This window comes from Pleurodeles waltl, chromosome 8, assembly GCF_031143425.1.
Source record: "Pleurodeles waltl isolate 20211129_DDA chromosome 8, aPleWal1.hap1.20221129, whole genome shotgun sequence".
Classification (NCBI taxonomy): Eukaryota; Metazoa; Chordata; class Amphibia; order Caudata; family Salamandridae; genus Pleurodeles; species Pleurodeles waltl.
The window spans coordinates 1183155019-1183175180 of record NC_090447.1 but is presented as its reverse complement, the minus strand read 5'-3'; the positions used below and the strand labels follow the sequence as shown (position 1 = coordinate 1183175180).

Sequence of the window (20162 nt, the reverse complement as noted above, 5' to 3'; positions counted from 1 at the left end):
ACGCTAACAGTGTTAGTGTGTGTTTGAAACTACTTAAAGACTCTTTTTGCATTTTTATTAACTACTTGACTTGTGAATTGCGGATTTTTGTTGTTTTGGTCTTGTTTTGTTTAGATAAATATTTCTTATTTTTCTAAACTGGTGTTGTGTCATTTTGAAGTGTTTTCATTAAGTTACTGTGTGTGTTGGTACAAATACTTACACCTAGCACTCTGAAGTTAAGCCTAATGCTCTGCCAAGCTACCAAGGGGGTAAATAGGGGTTAGCTGAGGGTGATTCTCTTTTACTCTGACTAGAGTGAGGGTCCTTGCTTGAACAGGGGGTAACCTGACTGTCAACCAAAGACGCGATATCTAACAGGCCTTTATTGGACAGGGCAAGCATCCCTCATTTTCACATATATAAGTTGGAGCCTCCAAGGGGCCTCAGAGGGATCCCCACCCTAAAAAATAAAAACTGCTGTTTTACTTTTGCAGTTCCCGAACCCCAGAGTCAGGATTTCAACCTCTTCATGGGACTTGGAATTCTTAAACCATGGTGCCTGGTTCGCTAGCCCATGCTGAGTCAGTGCGTTCAAGAAATTGTGAAGCCAAAAAAAGGTTAAAAAAGACACTGCACACGTCCTGTATCTTCTCAGGAGCATATAAGCCTTTAACAAAAGCCAGGCCCTGTTGCCACTCACTACTAGGCACAGCTAAAGTTTGGCCACCAGCAAAGGGTTGACATATTTCTGCTGCACATGATTGAAGTGAAATTCTAAAGATCATAAACAAAATATGAATATCTTCTAAATAGGCTTGTGTCATCTGATCAGCAAGGATTAATGTGACAGTAAGTATATGGAACACTCAGACACTCTGAGGTAGTCTTACAATGTGATGAAGCTCTAATTCTCCTTGAAAACACGTACTGGATATAAACTATGCACCAGTCCTGTACATAACTTTGAAGTAAATTACCCCATCTTGAGTCAGCATGAGCAGTATGTTATCACTTAGAAAACTATTTCCTCAATGTGCCACTATATGGCAAATCCTGAATTGAAATTACCACTGATGAAAAAGGCCACTACTGAAGATGTCACTAGATTTGAATCAGTAAGTACTCAAGTAAATGTGCTAATCTACCATTAACTCCAACCCTGACTAATACTGGATGTCAGGTCATAACGTTCCCCTCATTCTAACCCCCACCTTACCCCTAGCCCTTACTGTTATTCTAACATTAACCCTAACCCTAACATACTCTTCCTAACAATAAACATGAAACATAGCCTTACCAGAAACCCGATCGCAAGTGTATCCCTTATCTTTGCTCTAAACCTGCAATTCCTTTATGCTGATTCTGACCTTTCAGCAGTTATAAACCGTACGCTATTTCTTACAATAACCTGAACCATAATGTATGTTTACTTATTATATACAACGGCGTAGTGGCATTATTAAATATGGTATTGTCAGTCAGTCAACAATACCTTATTTGATTAAAAATATAATCATAAAAGTAAAGCATATATACACCTATATAATAGCCTAGAATATGGGGAAAAAAAACAATTTAACATACTAGGGCGTAAAGGTTTAAAAAGGCAACAACTTATGGCATTTCATAACATTTAAAAAAAAGAGCTCACTGCAAAACAGACATCATGCTCCTTAAGTACTTGTAAAAAACGCAAAGCTAGTCTACACTGTGTAAATTATATTTTCCAAAAAAGGAATCAAAAACATTTTGAATATTGCTAGAAATTGGGTCTTGTGTTGGCAGAGGTCTGCACCTTGTACAAGTAGGGACCACAATCCTAGTCAGGGTAGTAAGTTAGTTACACACCATAAATTAACCTGTGCTCATCCTCCGGTAGCTTGGCACAGAACACGCAGGCTTAACTTAGGAGGCAATTTGTATAGTATTTGTGCAACACTTAAAGCAGCAAAACAGTAAAGACAACATGCCTGGTTAGAAAAATAGAGCTTAATATTATGAATAAAACAACCAAACAGTCAAAAATCTGAAAAGTAGAATTTGAGATATGATTTTTAAAGAAAAAAATGCAATATAGTGCTTAAAAGCATAAAGTGCCAACTGGAGCTATCTTGTAGCACTAGACCAGGATAAACTCAAAATTTCAGGCTGGCAGCAGGTCGGATACAGTCCAAGGTAAGTCCAGCTGAAGTTGTACCTTCTCAGAATTGAGCCAAGACCCCCAGTCGAAGGAAGAAGTTTGCTGGTTATGAGGAGAGCATGGCTGGCGCTGGTCCACAGGCACAGTGAGGAGCAATGCTGGCTACCCAAAGAGACAAACTTGTGGCAGCTCTCACTGATTATTTCAATCAGTGCGAGCGACGCAGTTCTGATGCGAGCAGGCCCGGTTGCGAATAGCCCAAAAGCTTGATTTCTGAAGCCACAAAAACACTTTAAGGGTCCAGGACTGGAGGAGTGCCTCTTGGGGGTCAGGAGCTAGTTGAAGACAGGCCCAGGAGTTGCAGCAGGAGTGTTGGAAGTTTTTCGTGTCCCTGAGACTTCAGAAAACAGGATGCAAGCCAGGAAGCCCTTGGAGTCACTTTGGTTATGGGATGGAGAGATGCAGGCCCAGTCCTTTTCACTCCCAGGGAAGAGGGCAGCAGGTTAGCTCAGCAAAGCTGGGGTCCATCAGAGTGGCAGTTCTTGTAGCAGCACAGCAGTCCTTCATCTTGGCAGAGTATCTACAGGTCTAGAAGTGTACTGAGTTAGTGGTGTCAGAGGTCCAGTACTTATATACTCAGTTATGCTTTTGAAGTGGGGGAGACTTAAAAAAGAGTTCTTTGAAGTGCACAGAGGCCCTCCCTTCCTGCCTCCAGACTCACTACAGAGGATTATGCAGCTCTTTGTGTGTGGCAGGACACTGTCCTTTCCGGAGGTTAATTGTCAGCCCCCCCACCCACCCTGCCCAGGATGTCCCATTAGGATGTTGATGGTCTATCAGTCACACCTAAGCTTCCTTTGTGTGTGGCTGTCTAGAGGGAATGCACAAGCCCAGCTGTCACCCCACTCTACACATGTATTGGAGACAAGCAGTAGGCACAAAATGACTAAAGTAAGAAAATGCTAACTTTCTAAAAGTGGCATTTTCAGAACTGCAATTTAAAATCTGATTTCACCATAAGTTGTAATTTTAAATTGTGAGTTCAGAGGAACCAAACTTAACAAATGTATCTCCACCATATTGGGAGCTACACTTATAAGATGTAATACGGTAAACCCAATGTTATCCTATGGGACACATAGGCCCTGCAGTAGTGAAAAACAAATTTGGGAGTTTTCAGGTGATGTAAAACTTAAAAGTGCATATCCATGTATATTGCATCCTGCCCTGTGGGTCTTGTTGGGGCCTACATAGGGGGTGACTTATATGTATAAAAAGGGAAGTTTTAGGCCTGGCAATAGGTTTATCATGCCAGGTCGGCATGGCAGTGTAAACTGCACACACAGGCTCCACAATACCAGTCCTGCGATATGGGCTATTTAAGTAGGTGGCACAATCAGTGCTACATGCCAAAAAGTTGAATTTAATTTACAGGCCCTGGGCACAGGTAGTGCACATACTAGGGGCTTATAAGTAAATTAAATATGCCAATTGGGCTTAAACCAATGTTACTGTGATTAAGGGGAGAGAGCACAAGCACTTTAGCACTGGTTAGTAGTGGTAAAGTGCACAGAGTCCTATAACCAGCAAAAACAAAGTCAGAAAATGGAGGGAGGCATGCAAAAAGCTGGGGGGAAACCACTCTGTCTGTCAGGTCTGACTAATATAGACAATAGCATTTACAAAAAAATACAAAGAGCAAAAGTGACTGGATGGTCCATCACAGGGACAAATACTTATTTCAGAATGATCATAGTGGCCCATTGGAAAACAGATTTAGAAGCAAATAATCCCTACCCAAAAGCGAATAAGAAATTACCTATCCCAGCACCCGACCACTTTTAATAAATAGGGTTCAGTTCCCAGACAAATCTAAATTATCACGTAAGACCTGACAGAGGAATTTAACAGTTCTTCGTCTTCCCTCTTCATGTGTGTTTTGTTAAAAAAAATAGAGTGTTAATGTTCTGTCTGTCTAGCTTATGTATGGTGTCTGTGTCCATAAATAGATCATGTCTCCCTAAAATATCTAAAGCATCATTACCAGAAGAAAAACAGGAGATTTTAAGGCCCTCTTTGAAGTTAAGCCAATCTGTGATAACAAACTGATTAAATGATTAAAAGTTGCAAGAGGGTTGGAGCAAAGAGCAAGCCAGAGTAAAGTAGATCTAATTTAATAAAATCTTCTATATACGAAAGGCTAGGTTCCTCATGGCAGATAAATGTGAAGCCAGAAGGAAGGAGACTTAATGGATGACAAAAATAGTGATTCTCTTCTAACTGAATAGAACACACATTTGAGTATCTCCAACTCCTGCTCCATACAAAGCAATGGAGACACATTGGCCCTCATTACAACTTCGGCAGACGGAAGAGCCAGTCTGCCGAAGTTCCCACGGGGAGGTTGCCACCAATGTGGCTGCCCACCACCAGGGCCATTACGAGTTTTCCGCTGACCCAGTGTGAAAGGGTCTACAGCATTGTCTCTGGCTCGTAATAGAGACAGCAGCAATGCTGTAGTGCGTAGGGTGCACCAGCACCTGTCGCAGTGTTCACTGCCTGCTAAACAGACAGTGAACATTGCAAGGGGGCTGGCCAGGGAAGCCCCTGGAATGTTGGCAAAAACTGGCAGTGCTGGCAGTCCGACCTCGGCGCTACCACTGCGGTCATAATGTGGCGGTCCGACTGTCACCGCAACCCTGGCGGTCGTAATGAGGCCCATTGTCTTTTATACACTTCCAATAGGGGACTAATGGTGTACTACCGATAGCCAATGGTAAATTATGACTCCAAGAATTGGAGCGATCAAAAATTATCCTCGGGTATGAAAAATGTGACATCTTGGACAGTGTTGTGCAATTAATTGCTATTGCCCTTAAGGTTTGACTATGACTTCCACATACTATGATTTTTTATTTGGTATAGTTTGTCTCCAATCCTAATTCAGTCCTAACTTTTACAAAAGTACTGACCAAAAGCTTTAGGCTTTTCAGGGTATGGGCAAATGGGACTGTATCATCTGCATATTATAAAGCTGGTACGAGTAAAGATGTAATATGGGGCTCCTCCAATCCCTTACTCACTAAATACTTATTCAAATCATTAATTTAAGAAGAAAGAAAATAGGTGCTGAAACACAACTTTGTCTCACTCCGTACCCTAGTGTGAAGGGTACAGAAAGCTCACCTTTCTGAACAAAGCTCACCCTGGCCTCAAGTTCAGAGTGTAAACCAACAGGAAAGCACACCAAAGGCTCATCAAGACCCTGCCTTAAAAGGGTTTGCCAGAGCTTCGTCCTTTTAACCCAATCAAAGGCACAAGATAAATCCATGAAGGCCAGGTACATTGGGCAACGCTTAACAGTAACATATTTACCTACAATTAAATGGAGGTTCAGACATTGCTCCGTTGTACCTAGAACTTTAAGGAATCCATATTGGTAAGGGTTAACAATTTTGTTTTGGAAGGCCCATTCACTTATTCTGTCACATATCACTATCCAAAATTGTCATTGTTAAGGCAGTAAGAGAGAATGGCCTATAACAGTTAGGCTGCTGTCAGTCCCGGCTGATGATCAGAGATGAGATATTGCTTCACCATTCTCTGCCAGTCTCATAGCTTGCCTCTCTATCCTACCTTCCTCGTTACATAGAATCACAATTTACCTAACTATTGGTTTGCTACCACACCTCTCAACTTCCCACGTCTTTCTAGCAGTTTGCTTGCTTCACCTCTCTCATTACTTTACTCTTTACGCATTGTTTGTCTTTCTCTGTATATACCACTTTTTTCTATTATAACCGACTCTTTCTCTCATATCTCTCTATGTACCTCTTTCTCTATTTGAGCTCACCCTCTCTACCTCTTTTAATACATCTATCTACCTCACCCTCCCTCATTACCATTGTATCAACTTCATCTTTCATTCTCCGCCTCACCCCGTCTCTTCGTCAATATTCTCAGAACACCATATCTCACTGTCTCCCTTTCATCCCTCTCTACCAACCTCTCCCCCTCACTACTGCATTTATCTGACCTGTCATTCTATAGTGCACTTCTCTTATTGTGTACCCCGTACCTCACCAGTCTCTGAATTGCTTCTCTCTACACCCACTGCCTCACCTCTGTTTCTACCTTTCTGCCCCAATTCTCACTAACTCAACTCTCTTTATAATCTGTCCATTGGTATACCCTGCCCTTCAGTGTACCCGACCCATCTCACTCTCACTATATTTCCTTCTGTGTGTCTCTAGCTGTAACTCATGCTAACACCTTACCTTTTTCCTCTGACTCTGCTCCCAACCTTAATTTTCCTTTCCACCCCTCTATATACTTAGGACTACCTCACACTTCTTTTTGCTTTATATCTCTCTCACTACATCAACCATCTCACGTTTTCATCCGCATTTCTACCTCTTCCCATTTCTCTTTTGAGAGCTTTAGGCTCCCCTGCAGCCAGTAGTAACTTCATTACCATAGCAATGCGAGTATATCCTCCTCAGACAGTGCAAATAAATGTATTGCCTGCATTCTTGTGATTGAAGGATGGCGATTCAGGCCTTGAAGTGAGGGGGGTGGAAACAGGGTTACCTTTAGAAATTCCATATATACCTTGTTAAGAAGGGGCTGCTGATTAGTTCCCACTGTGCACTGCCATTAAGTGGATGATACGGATGTAAGAGTCGGGGTGGAGCTGTTGTTTCTCTTGTTTCTAAGCCAGGGCTGGACCTTCGTTTGTCCCCAATTGCAGATAAAGGAAGTGAGGACGGCCCGCTGCAAAGAGCTGACATTTCATTGGGTATCCCTGGCTGAAGTCAGCCATAGTGTTCCTACTGTGCGAGGCATCACTGTACCTAGAGGGCAGCTTGAGAATAACACTTTAAAGAGGACCCAAATTAAACTGGTCCTGCAGCATGAGAGACAGTGGATGCACATCATACACTAAATACAACATACAAGTGAGGCAACATGACTTTACAGCCTTAATAGAAAGATAATTGCCAGTACAGCAACCACTGCGGCAAAATCAAAAAGACAGCACAATAATGTGGTTTCCTATGCCTAACCCACGTCAAGTGCATAGGAAACAGTGCATCTCTCAGCAGTGTAAATATCCTAGCACACCTGTACAGTAGAGAAAGCACCAAAAAGCGTTTACGATTTTTCCACATTTACATAAATTGGAATCCAAACATGTTGCATAGTGTATTACTATCAACCTGACACATCCAGAGTCAGCGGATAAAGGACAGTGCTATACCCTGCATCTAGTCTTTACGTTTTGCAGTGCACAACTCCTCACTTTTCCGCTTAAAAATATATATATTAAAGGGTTTTGGAGGAAACCTTCCAACATTTTAGACAGTAAAAGCGTGCAAAGTCGACCTAAAATAGGGAATATAGCACAGTACTAAATAGGCACGTGCTAGATAGGGTTAGGTTTAGGGCGGGAACTGCAGGGGAAAATAGAATTTGTTGCTTAGAAACCTCAGAGATTTAGCGTAGCAATAATTTACAACCCAGCCTAGGTTAGCGTACTATGACAATTCACAGCATAATCAAAGTCAACTTTAGAGTACGCTTTTTAGATCAAATGTGAGGATTGCCTCTCAGAAGTTACAACATAAGGTCAGTCACCAGACATATGACTTTCCATTTAAATAAGTTTATGACTAACTGTCAAGCGGGTGAGGCTGCAACACAACAGAAGTGGATCACGGCTTGGCAGAGTTAGCACTCACTGCCCAGTTAGTGAAAAGCTGGGGCTCTGGTGGGAGGCCTGAGGGCTCAAAAGGCTGAGAAATACAAGAGGGTCCACATCGGTTAAGACAGCCGCATAGATGTAATGCAAGCTTCGTGTTGAGGCTTCGAAACCTATTGATAACGCTCTTTGTAAGTACTAGAAACTGGTCAGTTATGTTCAAACATGCAGTGCAGTTGCTAAACTCGGTGGGCTCTTCGCAGCAGGTTGATAAACCCAGATTAATTTATCTTGGGGAGTCAAACTGCAAGAAACGGAAAGCTCTCAATGTAAGTCATTAGCCAAAAGTCTTTAACATTAAGGAGAGGCTCGAGACACAAATCTCATTTTAACATCTATTCAGTTGCCAAAGTAATAATTACAGAACGCAAAATATCACTAATTAGGATAACTAGCATAATCAGAGTATAAGATTCAAATAGCTGACCTACTCTAAGTTGTCTTTCAGCCAAAAGCGGGCATACATCCTGCTGTCTAAGAAATCCTACCAAAGCTGCGGCTCTTCGAAAAGCGTGACTTTTTGAGTAATGTTTTCAGATAACAGAAGCACACAAATTCATAGCATGACTGTGCGCAATGGGCAGTAATAATATGTTCATTTGTATTGCAACCGATCACATTATTACTTTGCCTACTTCTAAATGAGTGTGATTTGTTAAATAAATACATGAGCTAATTACCGAGAGTAAATAAATAGGAAATCAAACACTGCACAGTGAGGTTCTTCTGCACGTTCAAAACACAGACATAATCATATGGATTAACACTTTGCATTCAACTGGAAGGAAGCTAGAAAATGGTTTAGTAACAACTTCAACATACAGAGCCCATGATTGTATCTAAATTAAAATGTTTTTTTTCTGAAAGAGAATAATCACATGAATGTGCTTAGCTCAAACACAACAACATAGCACACACTGTTTTCTGAACTACTGCAAGCATTCTGTTAACATAGTCTAATGTGGCCATGTCATTTCAACCAAAGCAGGCTAAGCTATTATTTTATTTACTGAGCTACCCTTCAACAGTATGTCTTTGCGCTTTACCAGGGTTAACATATTTAGAGGCAGACAAAAACAGGCATTAAGGCAGATGCACAGACTGAAATAGTTGGATCCATAGTAAGGCATAAGCCGCGATAGACATAAACCAATTTGTACTTAAAAAGGCAAGTGTTGCAATGAAAATGGGTCATAGAAATTTGGCATAAACGATCTGATCTGGTGACGCGAAGGGTTACTTTAGACTTAAAATCAGAACATTAGGACACCATTCATACTGTGCACGTGAGCTTTTTAGTATCGACAGATCCTATAGATGGGTAATAACAGCTATCAAGACCACATAGTGACAGATGATTAGATCGGTAAAAAGATGGTTCGACTGAGTGAATCAATGGATAGACCTCACCGACATACGTGGAGTAAAGTTAAGAACGTTCCTCCGAGCTCTGTGGTTGGGCCTGAGAAGTACAGCCCCCTGCAAAGACTGGCATAGACATCGCTGAGGGGAAGCCAAAGGCGTAAATCGGCTACTTGTCGTTTCTTTGCAGCCTCTTTGTTTTAGTCCTTCTGTCAGAAACACCAAGAAACCTCGAGAAATGTAGTGCTTGCTGACACAATTTTGCAGCCTTGACGCACCATGAGCAGAAATAGTCAGTTCATCTACTCCAAAAAGGTGGAAAGATTAATCCTCTGCTACACGATGAGAATCAATGGCCTTCGGTTTGCACATCCGGAAGAAAGAAATTATTTGAACTGTTTTACCGCACGCGTCGCTCCCTAGTAGGAGAGAGGGGCTTTCAGCAAATGTCTTATTTTTACATTATGCACTAGTCCACTAGACGTTCTCATCATCACCCTTAACGTGCCTTTCCAAATGAGAGGAACAGGCTGGATGGCCTGTACATATTGTTGCAAAACGGAAAAATAGATCGAAGCGCAAAAGTACATGATTTAATCAGTGCTGGTTCAAGCTTTCTACCGGTACTGTTTGGGTGGCGAATGTCATGCATCTTACGTTTTAAAATATTTACGTATGTACCCACTTCTGGAAGAGTATGGTCGCTAATGGATAAAATAATAATTTCAAAAATTAATGAACCTGCCAGGAATGCTGCTTAGAATAAGTTGGCGAGGCCCAGAAAAGTCTGTGACAGTTCTGCTCAGTAGCATTCAAACTTTGTATGGTTGATGAAAACAGATGTCTACAGCAAACCGCCTTGGGGGGTATTTTGTGCAGCAAGAACACAGCTGTAGTTGTTGTGGACTTTTAACCTGTCTCCATAGAATACATTTATTTAGGCTACATTTAAGTGGCCTTTAATAAAAAGTAATTAATACATATGAAGTACGATTCTTGTTGATAGCTATAATATGTGTTTTCTTTTTTAGCCTTTTTTTCTCACTCCGAACAATAGGGCTTCTCCGCATAACTGCTTTTATTATTCATTCTTTTAGGAAGTAGAACGTGTACTGGAACAGCGATCAACTTCTGAGAAGGGTAAGAAGTAGTTTCATGAGGTGCGGTATTACACAAAAGGGTATTTCCACAGTTCCGCTTGTACCTGGTGACTATTCAACAAAAGGTTGTTAAGTGGTTGAATGTTGTGCAGATTAACACCTGAAAGTGTATTTCTCCTATATATTTACTTTATATATCGTATTATTACTTTTTCCCTCCGTTGCTACAATTTATTACATAAACTTTACACCTTAACGTTAATCTTATTACATATTACCTCTAAAGACACAAATCACCACTCACCAGTGCAGATATAAGGCCCCTTCCCTTCCACTCGTCTTGTTTTTACTTTGCCTCCACACACTTATTGGTGCAGCCAGGTATGGCCATGGTTGTAGAGACACTTTCACCTCCTTAGTGCAGGCCTGCATACTGCGGGGCAGCCATCTCTCTCTCAGGCACCGTGTCGGTGCTGGATGAAGCCAAAGGAGCGGTTTCCAAGTCATCCTCCTCAGGATGGCATGTGGCTGATCCTATGGTGCTCTGACTGAGTTTCCATATCAGGAGGTGTTTCCAGATCTGGAGGCATATGAAAGCAGGAGGGCCTAAAGTGAGAAATAAGGGTCTCTCAAAGTGGATGGGCTGCCCCAAAGGAGAATGTAAGTCACTTCTTTGGGCAGTACCTTTTATGCATTTTATAATGCTCATGCCATGTTTTTTTTCTGATTGTTGACACAACTGCGGGACATTCATTGGGCAGTGTAAGACTCGTGTTTCTCCACTGATGTTTCAAGGAAGCTAGGATTTATTGGCGATTGAGTCAGTGATTGACAGGACTGAGGGCAAGAGAGATGCCAAGAGAAGTTATTTTTCATCAGGTTCTTCATCTGAGGAGAAGCCAATGCCAACCGAAAGGAGTAGAACTTTTGTGTCTTCTAAGGTTTCATCAGGTGTTCGTGTATTATTGCCTGCTGCGGAAGTCCACAAAAAATGATTGGATCAGTCTCTAAGGCCTTGGTTATGGAAGAGAAATACAAAGTCAAAAAACCTAAGGATTCAAAAGCCAATGAGTCAGCTTCTCAGGATGGCTCATTTTAGGGACCTGATTCGTCCCGGTGAAAAGTTTTACCTTATTGTTTAGTCTCTGAAATGGAAGTCAAAAATCCCTCAGCGGAGCAAGGCAGCAGGCTGTGGCTGAAGAGAGCTTCTTGTCTTCAGATAGCCGCCAAACAAAGTCTTGGGGAAGCGATTGACTTTTAGCGGGAAACCTCTGAGCAGGAGAACTTTCAATTTTTCACCAGAGAGTATATCTTGCCGGCCATATACTTTTAGCGTCTTTGCCCTGTGAAAATTTCTGTTGTTTGACTTTTTTGGAGCTCAGATTCTTCCAGCAGGTCAAGGCTGCATGCAGGTAGCTGAAGAAGGCTTCACAAGGTCAGACAACTTCTCCGCGAACACCCGCCTGATCAGGTTTGCTGCTGTTAGAAGAACGTAGCAGAAGCAACCTGAATCTTTGTCCCAGCGGTGATGCATTTTTGTCGGATTGGCTTGGCAGGTTGGTCCCGGTCCCGCATCGGTCCTCCAAGCAAAAAGTTGGCAAAAGGTTTTTGTGTCTCAGCTTTTAGGAAACTTCAGGAGGTGTGCACTTTGACACCAGCCAAGGGTCCAGGACTTTGAGGACAGCACTTGGGAGTCAAGACTCGTTCCAGCAGAGGCCAGCAGCAAGGTCCTGGTCTAGCTGGAACAGGTCAGCTGGCAATCCCAGAAAAATACCTCTTGGAGCTTGCTATGTCCATGTAGCCCAAACAGGATGTCAGCCTTATGACCCTTGGAGTCCTGAGTGCAATAGGGAGAGCCGATACAGCCTGAAAGGCTCTTTTCAGGTCAGAGTCAGCAGGTCAACTCATCTTCTGCTCTTGCACAGGTCCCGAATTGATTGGAGGCAGGTACTGAGGATGTCACATTTATGCCTAGTTCCAGCCAATCCGTCGGAGGAAACTGCTGGACACTCCATAACTGGTGAGGTAAATGTTCCCAGAGTTGTCCCTGCCCACTTTGCGGTACTTCTTATGTGTTTTGCTGCAGATTTTCCCACAGTGTCCATCTCTGTCTAAATCAACATGGAAGAACCTTCCTTCTCCTATGCAGAGCTCACTGTGCCCACCCAGAGGTGTAGTTATGTTAATGGACAAACCCTTCCTTTTGGTCACTCCAAACCAGTTCTTTGGAAAACTCCTTTCCTACTAGGAATGGTGCCTGGCTGGCTAGCATGACAATAGAAGAGGCAGGCCCAGGTGTGAGGTACATCTGCCTGCAACTGTGTATGCTTTGAAGTTAATTAGGTTTCTGGGCACGGCCCAGATGGGCATCCTACCAGGAGATGATCAACCCCTCTCCCTTTGTCTCACCTTTGGGAGTCACATCACATCTAATCAAGGAGCTAGTTAAGTCCTGGGTGAAAGTGAACAATGCCAGAAAGGCACATTTGGCCCAGGCAGTAAAATGACAACTTTCTAAAAATGTCATTTTCAAACTAATAATAAAAAATCCAACTTGACCATTAAGTTGCATTTTAAATTACTAGTAAAATAAGTCTTCAAACCCTATTTCTAGCTGCTTCCAAAATGCAATTAAGTACTGTCCATAGTTATAGTGTAACCCAGTGTTTTTTATGGGGTGGCCAGCCTTGCCCCAGTGAAAAAAGGACTTTGAAGATGTGTTTTCTCTCCACAAACTGTAGAAAAGAAGGTGGATAATGCCCAAAGACAGGCTTTTGCAGCAGGTACTTATTCTGCCTCTGCAGCTCAGTCTCTAGTCAAACACTTGGACAAACCTGTGGTGGCAATCAGATGGACAACATGATAGCCAAGGCAATGAAGGACAGAAAGCGTACTTAATGGTACAGAGGGAAAACAGTCAGCATCTATGAGATGTGGAATTGGCATTCTCATGAGCCTTTACACAAGGGGTCAATGGCTTCTTCAGTTGGGAGAAAGAGGAAGATCTCAGATCAAATTTTTCTTGGGTAGAACTGAATCTGATGCCAGTTTCAGCATTCTTCCATCATCAAGTGTGCAACATGATTGCAGATAGTTTGAGCAGTCGCATTACTGAGTTCCAAGAGTTTTGTTTACAGTGATGTTTGTTCATATTTGAGAGAAATGGGATTAGCTGACAGTGTCTGATCACTCCCCCCTCAGAGTTCAGTTGGGGGGCTTTTGCTTGTTGTGGAATGAGGAGGGAGCTTGAAGGTAGATGCTGTCCCCTGGCTGTGTCTCAGAGGCTACTTTATGCCCTTTCCCTCAGATTGCCAAATTCCTGTCCAGAGTGAGGAATGATACAGGGGCAGTGTTCCTAGTTGACCTGACATTGCCCAGCTACTGTTGGCTTCCTCGTGATAGCTATGAGGATGAGTCAGGAGTTTCTCTTTCCCATGGCTCCATTTCCACTAGCCTGTTCAAATGTACATCAGGAAAACCCAGGGAAGCTCAAATTGATGGCATGGAGATTGAATGGCAGGAATTAATTTCCAAGGGCTTATCAGAGTCTGTGTCAGTCACTCTTCAGGCATCCAGGAAACAATTCACTTTAAAGTCTGATGCCAGACATTGGGGGATTGTTTAGTAGATTGCGTCTGGCTATGCAGTTTGGCCCTAGAACAGGATTAGCTTATATCTTATCTTTTTCCCAGTATGGTTCTCACCTGGGTCTGAAAGCGGTCACATAGAAGATACAGTGGGCATCAGTCAGGGCTTCACGGGGAACATGAGGGAATATTGCAGATAATGAGGGTCTAGTTTGTTGTTTGTTCGGGGTGTTTAATCATATCTACCCTGTTTCCGCTCCTGTTTTTCATTAGTTATGGAGACTGTAAAAGATCCTCCCTTTGATGCTCTTGAATCAGTTGGCATTAGATCATAAGCATTGAAAACTTTTTTTCCTGGTAGTAGTTACCTCTGCCAGAAGGCTGGGAGAGCTAGGCTTCTTTTCCTGAAGAGATCTTCTTTGCAAGATTTTTGAAGCTAGGGTTGTTCTTTGGCCAGGTCCTTTTTTATCCTAAAAGTAAATTCTTCTTTCCATAAAGAGCAAGAGGTGTTCCTTTTTCTAAATCAGAAAAGGAGATTGGGCTACACAGATTGGATATAAGGAGAGCTCTTCCTGTCTATCTGGAGAGAGTTTCCTCTTTCAGTGCAACTGAGTCACTTTTTGTCAATTTTAGACCAGCAAAAAGAAGGGAAAACCCTTCTGTATCCACCCTTAGTAGATAGATTAGAAACCTGGGGCCATATAAACGTAGCTTTTTTCTTGTGGCAAACATCCTGATTCGCAGAATCGGGCCGTTTGCAACAAGAAAAAGCATTTTGGTATGTACAAACCCTATTTTGCGATACTGTTATCTATATACAAAATCGCAAAATAGGTTTGTGAGTCACAATTAGAAAGCGGCGTTCTCTTCCTAATTGCGAGTCGCAGTGCAATGGATGATTGTTTTGTGACCGTGAATGCAGTCACAAAACAATTGCAGTTAGCACCAATTTCAAATTGGTGCTAACCCATAACCCATTCACAAATGGGAAGGGATCCCCATGGGACCTCCCTCCCCTTTGTGAATGGTAGCAAAAATATTTTTTAAGAGCAGGCAGGGGTTCCATGGACCACTGCCTGCTATGAAAAGAAAGCTTTTCATTTTTGTTTTTGAAATGCATCCAGTTTTCCTTCAAGGAAAACAGGCTGCATTTCACAAAATAAAAAACTGCTTCATTTAAAAGCAGTTACAGACATGCTGATCTGCTGTCCCCAGCAGGCCACCATCCCTTTGAGTGCAGCCATTCCCAATGGGTTTGCAAATTGCGACCTACCTCATGAATAGTGAGAAGGTAGGTTATAGCCGGGTCTGGTGACTTAGTGGACTAATGTGTCCACTGTAGGGTCCTGTGTTTGACCTCATGGTCACAGGTTCAAATCCTGGTGGGTCCACTCAGCCTTTCATCTAAGTTCTGAGGTTGATAAAATGAATGCCATTGAGTTGGGTAACAATAAAACATCTGTTATTCAGCACCAAGAGGCTTACGGGTCAAAGTGCGCTTTACAAATGCACATGTTATTTGCAACCCCTTTGGGAATCGCAAACAGTGTGAAGTACATATGGTTTTGCGACACGCAAATGAGTCGCAAAACTGTGAGTCGTACATCCGGCCCATGGTTTCCTTAGTTTAGAGATTAGTGGATCATAAGGCACCTTCTGGAGTTCAAGGTAGGTCCACAAGGGGGATGTCAACATCTCTTGCAGAAGTTCAGAGGACCTTGATTGTGAAGATTTGCGGAGCAGCCCCCTGGGATGCACCTTGTACGTTTTGTTAACAATACTGGGTGAATTAGGGGCCAAGTACCGCTACAGGGTGGCACACAAGTTCGATTTAGGGGACACTTTATTGTCTCAGTGTACTTTCTTCTATGAGTAAAGAAGGGAAGGGGATTGGTTGTAAAGTGAAATAAACATTTCCTGCATACAAGCTTAGTTGTCCTACATTTGAGTTTGTCGTAATGTAAGGAATTTAAGTGTGGGAGGGATGAAGGGGTTATGGCTACCTGTGGGGGAAGTTTTTTTCGTAATGTAAGGAACTGAATCGAGGGAATAGGGCTCTGGGTAATTCAGTTACCGTTTAAGTAATTGGTACATTATTCAGCATATCCTCAACCAAACCGATGAGCCCATCTTTGGATCCAATACGTCTTCATTTATTAAGCGCCTCTGAAGTATATATTCAGTAAAGAGTCATATCTTCATTTGAGATTTGCATATGACCATTACATTTGAAATGTGTGTGCGCGTGTGTTTGTGTAATTGGATGTTTGCTTTTTTATTTATTTTATTTTTTAACTTTCTTAATAAGGTGGTGGTGGGCTGCATATTGCTGTCGTTGTCCTTCGATTGTGTCTTTTGTAATGAACTTGAAAATATGTATTTATTTTCTGTTGTTTTGAAATGCCACATAATTAAGGTTAATATTTGTTTATTTAATAGTTATTCTTTAGTTAATAGTTATTCTTTGTTTAGTACGTATTATTTGCCGTAATATCAGTGCTACCTAGTGCTAAGTTTGTTGTTGTTTGCTTGGAGAAAAACAAATAATTTAGAAGGCAATCTCATAGGTTTGCAAGCTGTCCTCTCCCCGAAAAGAATACAGAGGGAGAAAACTTGATTCAAAAAAATCGACACAAAATACATATACTATTGAAATTAATGCATCACCTTTATTAAAATGTTTGCTAATGTGCTTATAATTGTTCTAGCCAAGATGACCTCTATCTCTCTGGGGCTCTGCCAGCACACCCAAGGAAAGTTAGTTCTATTTTTAAATGAAATAACTGGTCTTCTTTTATCTTCAGTTACAGAGGATGATTTGCCGGACTCTAAGAAAAACAAATACGGAAAGTGGCCTCTTGCACATCTCACAATCAATCTCTCCAACAGCACATGGGGTAAGCCACAGCTTTGAAAAGAATTGAGGATTCAGCCTATTGTGTCGTCATTACCCTTTTCTCTACCCACATACCTGCCAGAAAGGCACACTTATCCAGATTCTGCACCTTTGCAATAATTCTAAAGACGTGTCATTCTTATTTAGTAGCTATTTTCTAGGTCTTTATAAATAAGAATTGTATAAAGAAAAATATAAGGACCCACTCAACATTGTGATATATGGAACTGGCTTTGCCATCAAAATAGGGCACACAGCAGCAATCACTCACGGGTCTTATTTATTTGGGCACTTCAATACACTTCCTTGTAGCTTTAACACATTTGTCCCTGCAAGGAATTACTGGTGCTGAGTCTCTCACGCTGGGGCACTAGCATGTTAGCTAACTTCCCACTCACATATCTTAGGTATATATACTAGCACTTCTATCGCCTTTTGCCCAGGTAAATAATACCTAATGTGACACACAAGTAATGCACACAAATACTACACCTCACAAAGAGGATTGCCCTCCATGTCTCTTGTGTGAATTCATGATCATCCTTCTATCACAGCCAGCCCCTTTCCAATTTTGTCACCTCTTAGTTGCAGGCCTCGGGGTACCACATAAGAGGCAAGAAGGCTATTTCCTATGTAGATGCCTCACTAGAAACCTGATGGTTGGGCTGAGGTTGAATTTGCTGCATGCCACTACCAGGTACTGTCTCGCTATCTAGAAAGGGATACTTTTCTAGACAAGCTTCATTTTGTACTGTAGAAAGTCATAATTCTAGTACTTAACCATGAAACCATATTCAAGTTTTCAAGTTTCATGCTAGACTTACCCATGTGGTCTTGTGAGTTAGCGATGATGGGACTTTTTGGTTCCTGCTGGACTCCGTAGGACTGTGGCATAACTGTTCGGGTGTGGTGAATAGATTTCATAGTTAGAATCTTGAGTTTGCACTTACACACAGAGGAATAGAGACGTGTAGGACCAAACTCCATGTGTGGCATGTCCATTTACGAGTACCCAGGCTGGGGAGGACAGTACAACTGATGACGAGCTTGGGATTATGTAACCTGAAGAATCGACAGTGCTCTCCCAGAGAGTTTGTCATGGTCCAGCATACTGCTTGTTCGTGCCACACGCGCCTCAGTCGAAGTGAAGATCGACATTTAGTGTATGTGGAGTTAAAGCGCCACTCCAGCCAGTGCCAAGCTTTTCCAGAAAACAAAGGCCTTATAGAGAAATTTGTGTATTTTTGGCCAGGAACCTGCTGGTGATGCAGGGAAAATAAGGTACTGCGCCACAACACAACACAGAGCTATAAGACATAAGGAACAATAACGCTAAAGGCAGCAGTGACCAGGTACAGAGACACAGAGATAGAGAGCAAAGTAATGCTAAAGATAGTGAAAACACAATGAACAGTGAAAGACAGGTACAAAGAAACGCTGTGATTGGAAGCAGATAAATGCAGAGAAACATTAGAGGTGATGATAATCAGATGTTTAGAGAATATGATTGCACATACCAGAACCTGGCTGAAGAGAACCATCCGACCTCAGCTCCCGGTGCCGCGATCCCAGTGAAAGCATGGGGGGTGTGCTTACAGAGCAGTCAGTCCCTCAAGAGGCACACCACCGAAGCTTCCGGGGGGCTCAGAACAACTAAAAAGGTCTTCTAGAAGTTGAAGAGTTCTAATGGCCACTAAGAAAGACACCCCAAGACTTCAAATCTTCTGCAACGACCCTGATGTCAGCACGTCACAGGGCCTTAGAGATGGTGCGAATGAAACAGGTCCCAGAAGACGGTGCTGGAGAGCTCCTCACATTTAATGTTAGTAAGTTCCATAAATGGTTATAATTCCTTCTTACAACCACCACTTCCATTAGATACTGCCAAAAAGCAAAATATTGGTGACAGGTGGACTAATTGGATAGAAATGTTTGATGATTTCATCTATGCACTGGAAGAAACAAATGACAAAAAGATTGTCAAACACCTCAAGAATCTTTCAGGTGAAGAAGTAATAAAGAAAATACCACATGCTGATCAAGTCTTATACCATCAAATTAAAGAAGCGCTAAATCTGAAGTTAAATCCAATGAAGAATGTTGACTACAAATATATTTGCAGTCAGGAAAGACAGACAGAGAGCTGGCTAAACAATTGACAACGTTGTTGAAAGACTTACGCTCAATATACATTGTAAGTTAAATTAATTAAACGATAAAAAAGCCATAAGTGTCAAGAGTTGCAGATGGTTATCTGTCAGATTCATTCAGATGACGAATGCTGAGAAAAGCACTTAGAGACTGATTTCGATTTCGGCTAACTGGTTACTCCATCACAACGGTGACAGATATCCTGTTCGCTGAAATCTAGTTGTTTTCAGTGAGATTTAGATTTCGGCAGGCAGGATATCCATTACCGTTTTAACAGAGTAACCAGTCCGCTTTAGTCTAAGTCAGGCCCTTAGTCTGGACCAAGTACTCATGGCTGCCAGAGCTGAGGAACATGAACATCAACAAGCTTCTGACATGGAGGTCAGAGGTGCCCAAAGTGAGTCAGTCAAGAACATGAAAAGTAAGCAGAAACACAATGGCTGAAGGACACAAAGAAAACGAACCTTTGATTCAGATGCGGATTTTGGTTTCTACTTGAAGGTAAATGTCCCCCTATTGGACAAGTATGCAGCGACTACAGGAAAGAGAACCATTTTGTAACGGTTTGCAAGGCAAAGGAAAAATTGTGTGTGTCGCACAGAGAAAACAAAATAGATGCCCAAACTTTCCAGAAGCAACGTTCTACTCATGCCCACAAGGCCAAGCGGCAACATCAGCTGATGGAAATTGGCACTAACCTAAGTTGATTGTCCTCTAAATTTTCACTTCATTGTCGAGTGACAGTGAGGAAGACGGTTGTGCAATGTTGATGTTTGCCTGAGAAAAACACTTGCATGTCGGACTGGCTACATGCAAAGAAAAGCCGACAAGTAAAATCACTAAAGTATAAAAAATTGTCCAAAAATAACACTAAAAGTAAACGGTTGCTCCATACCTTTTAATATTGACAGTGGTGCGTTGATAAACATTATATCCGAGGTGAAAATACAATAAACTGTCTCCATTGCCCCATTTCACACTGTTGAAAACAATAGTGGATACATGGGCTGCAACAATGCCATTAAGAAGTCAAGGTTCATTTGTAGCAACCATGAGACACAAAAAGACAAAGGTAAAAGCACTCATTCACGTACTTCAAGGTACTGCATCAAGTGCCTGTTTACTCAGTTTTAATACTGCTGCTGATATGGGACTGACATCTGCAAACTATAGCATTAATGCT

At 42.0% G+C, this 20162-nt stretch overlaps 1 protein-coding gene across 1 annotated transcript in view; it reads left to right on the top strand.

Moving 5' to 3' along the window:
- TNFSF11 (TNF superfamily member 11) overlaps nt 1-20162 on the top strand; it is a 169867-nt gene that overhangs the window by 132358 nt on the left and 17347 nt on the right. The window contains exons 3-4 of the mRNA XM_069205422.1: nt 10343-10385; nt 16737-16829. Coding sequence (XP_069061523.1) covers nt 10343-10385; nt 16737-16829 — 136 coding nt within the window. The remainder of the gene's footprint in view (nt 1-10342; nt 10386-16736; nt 16830-20162) is intronic.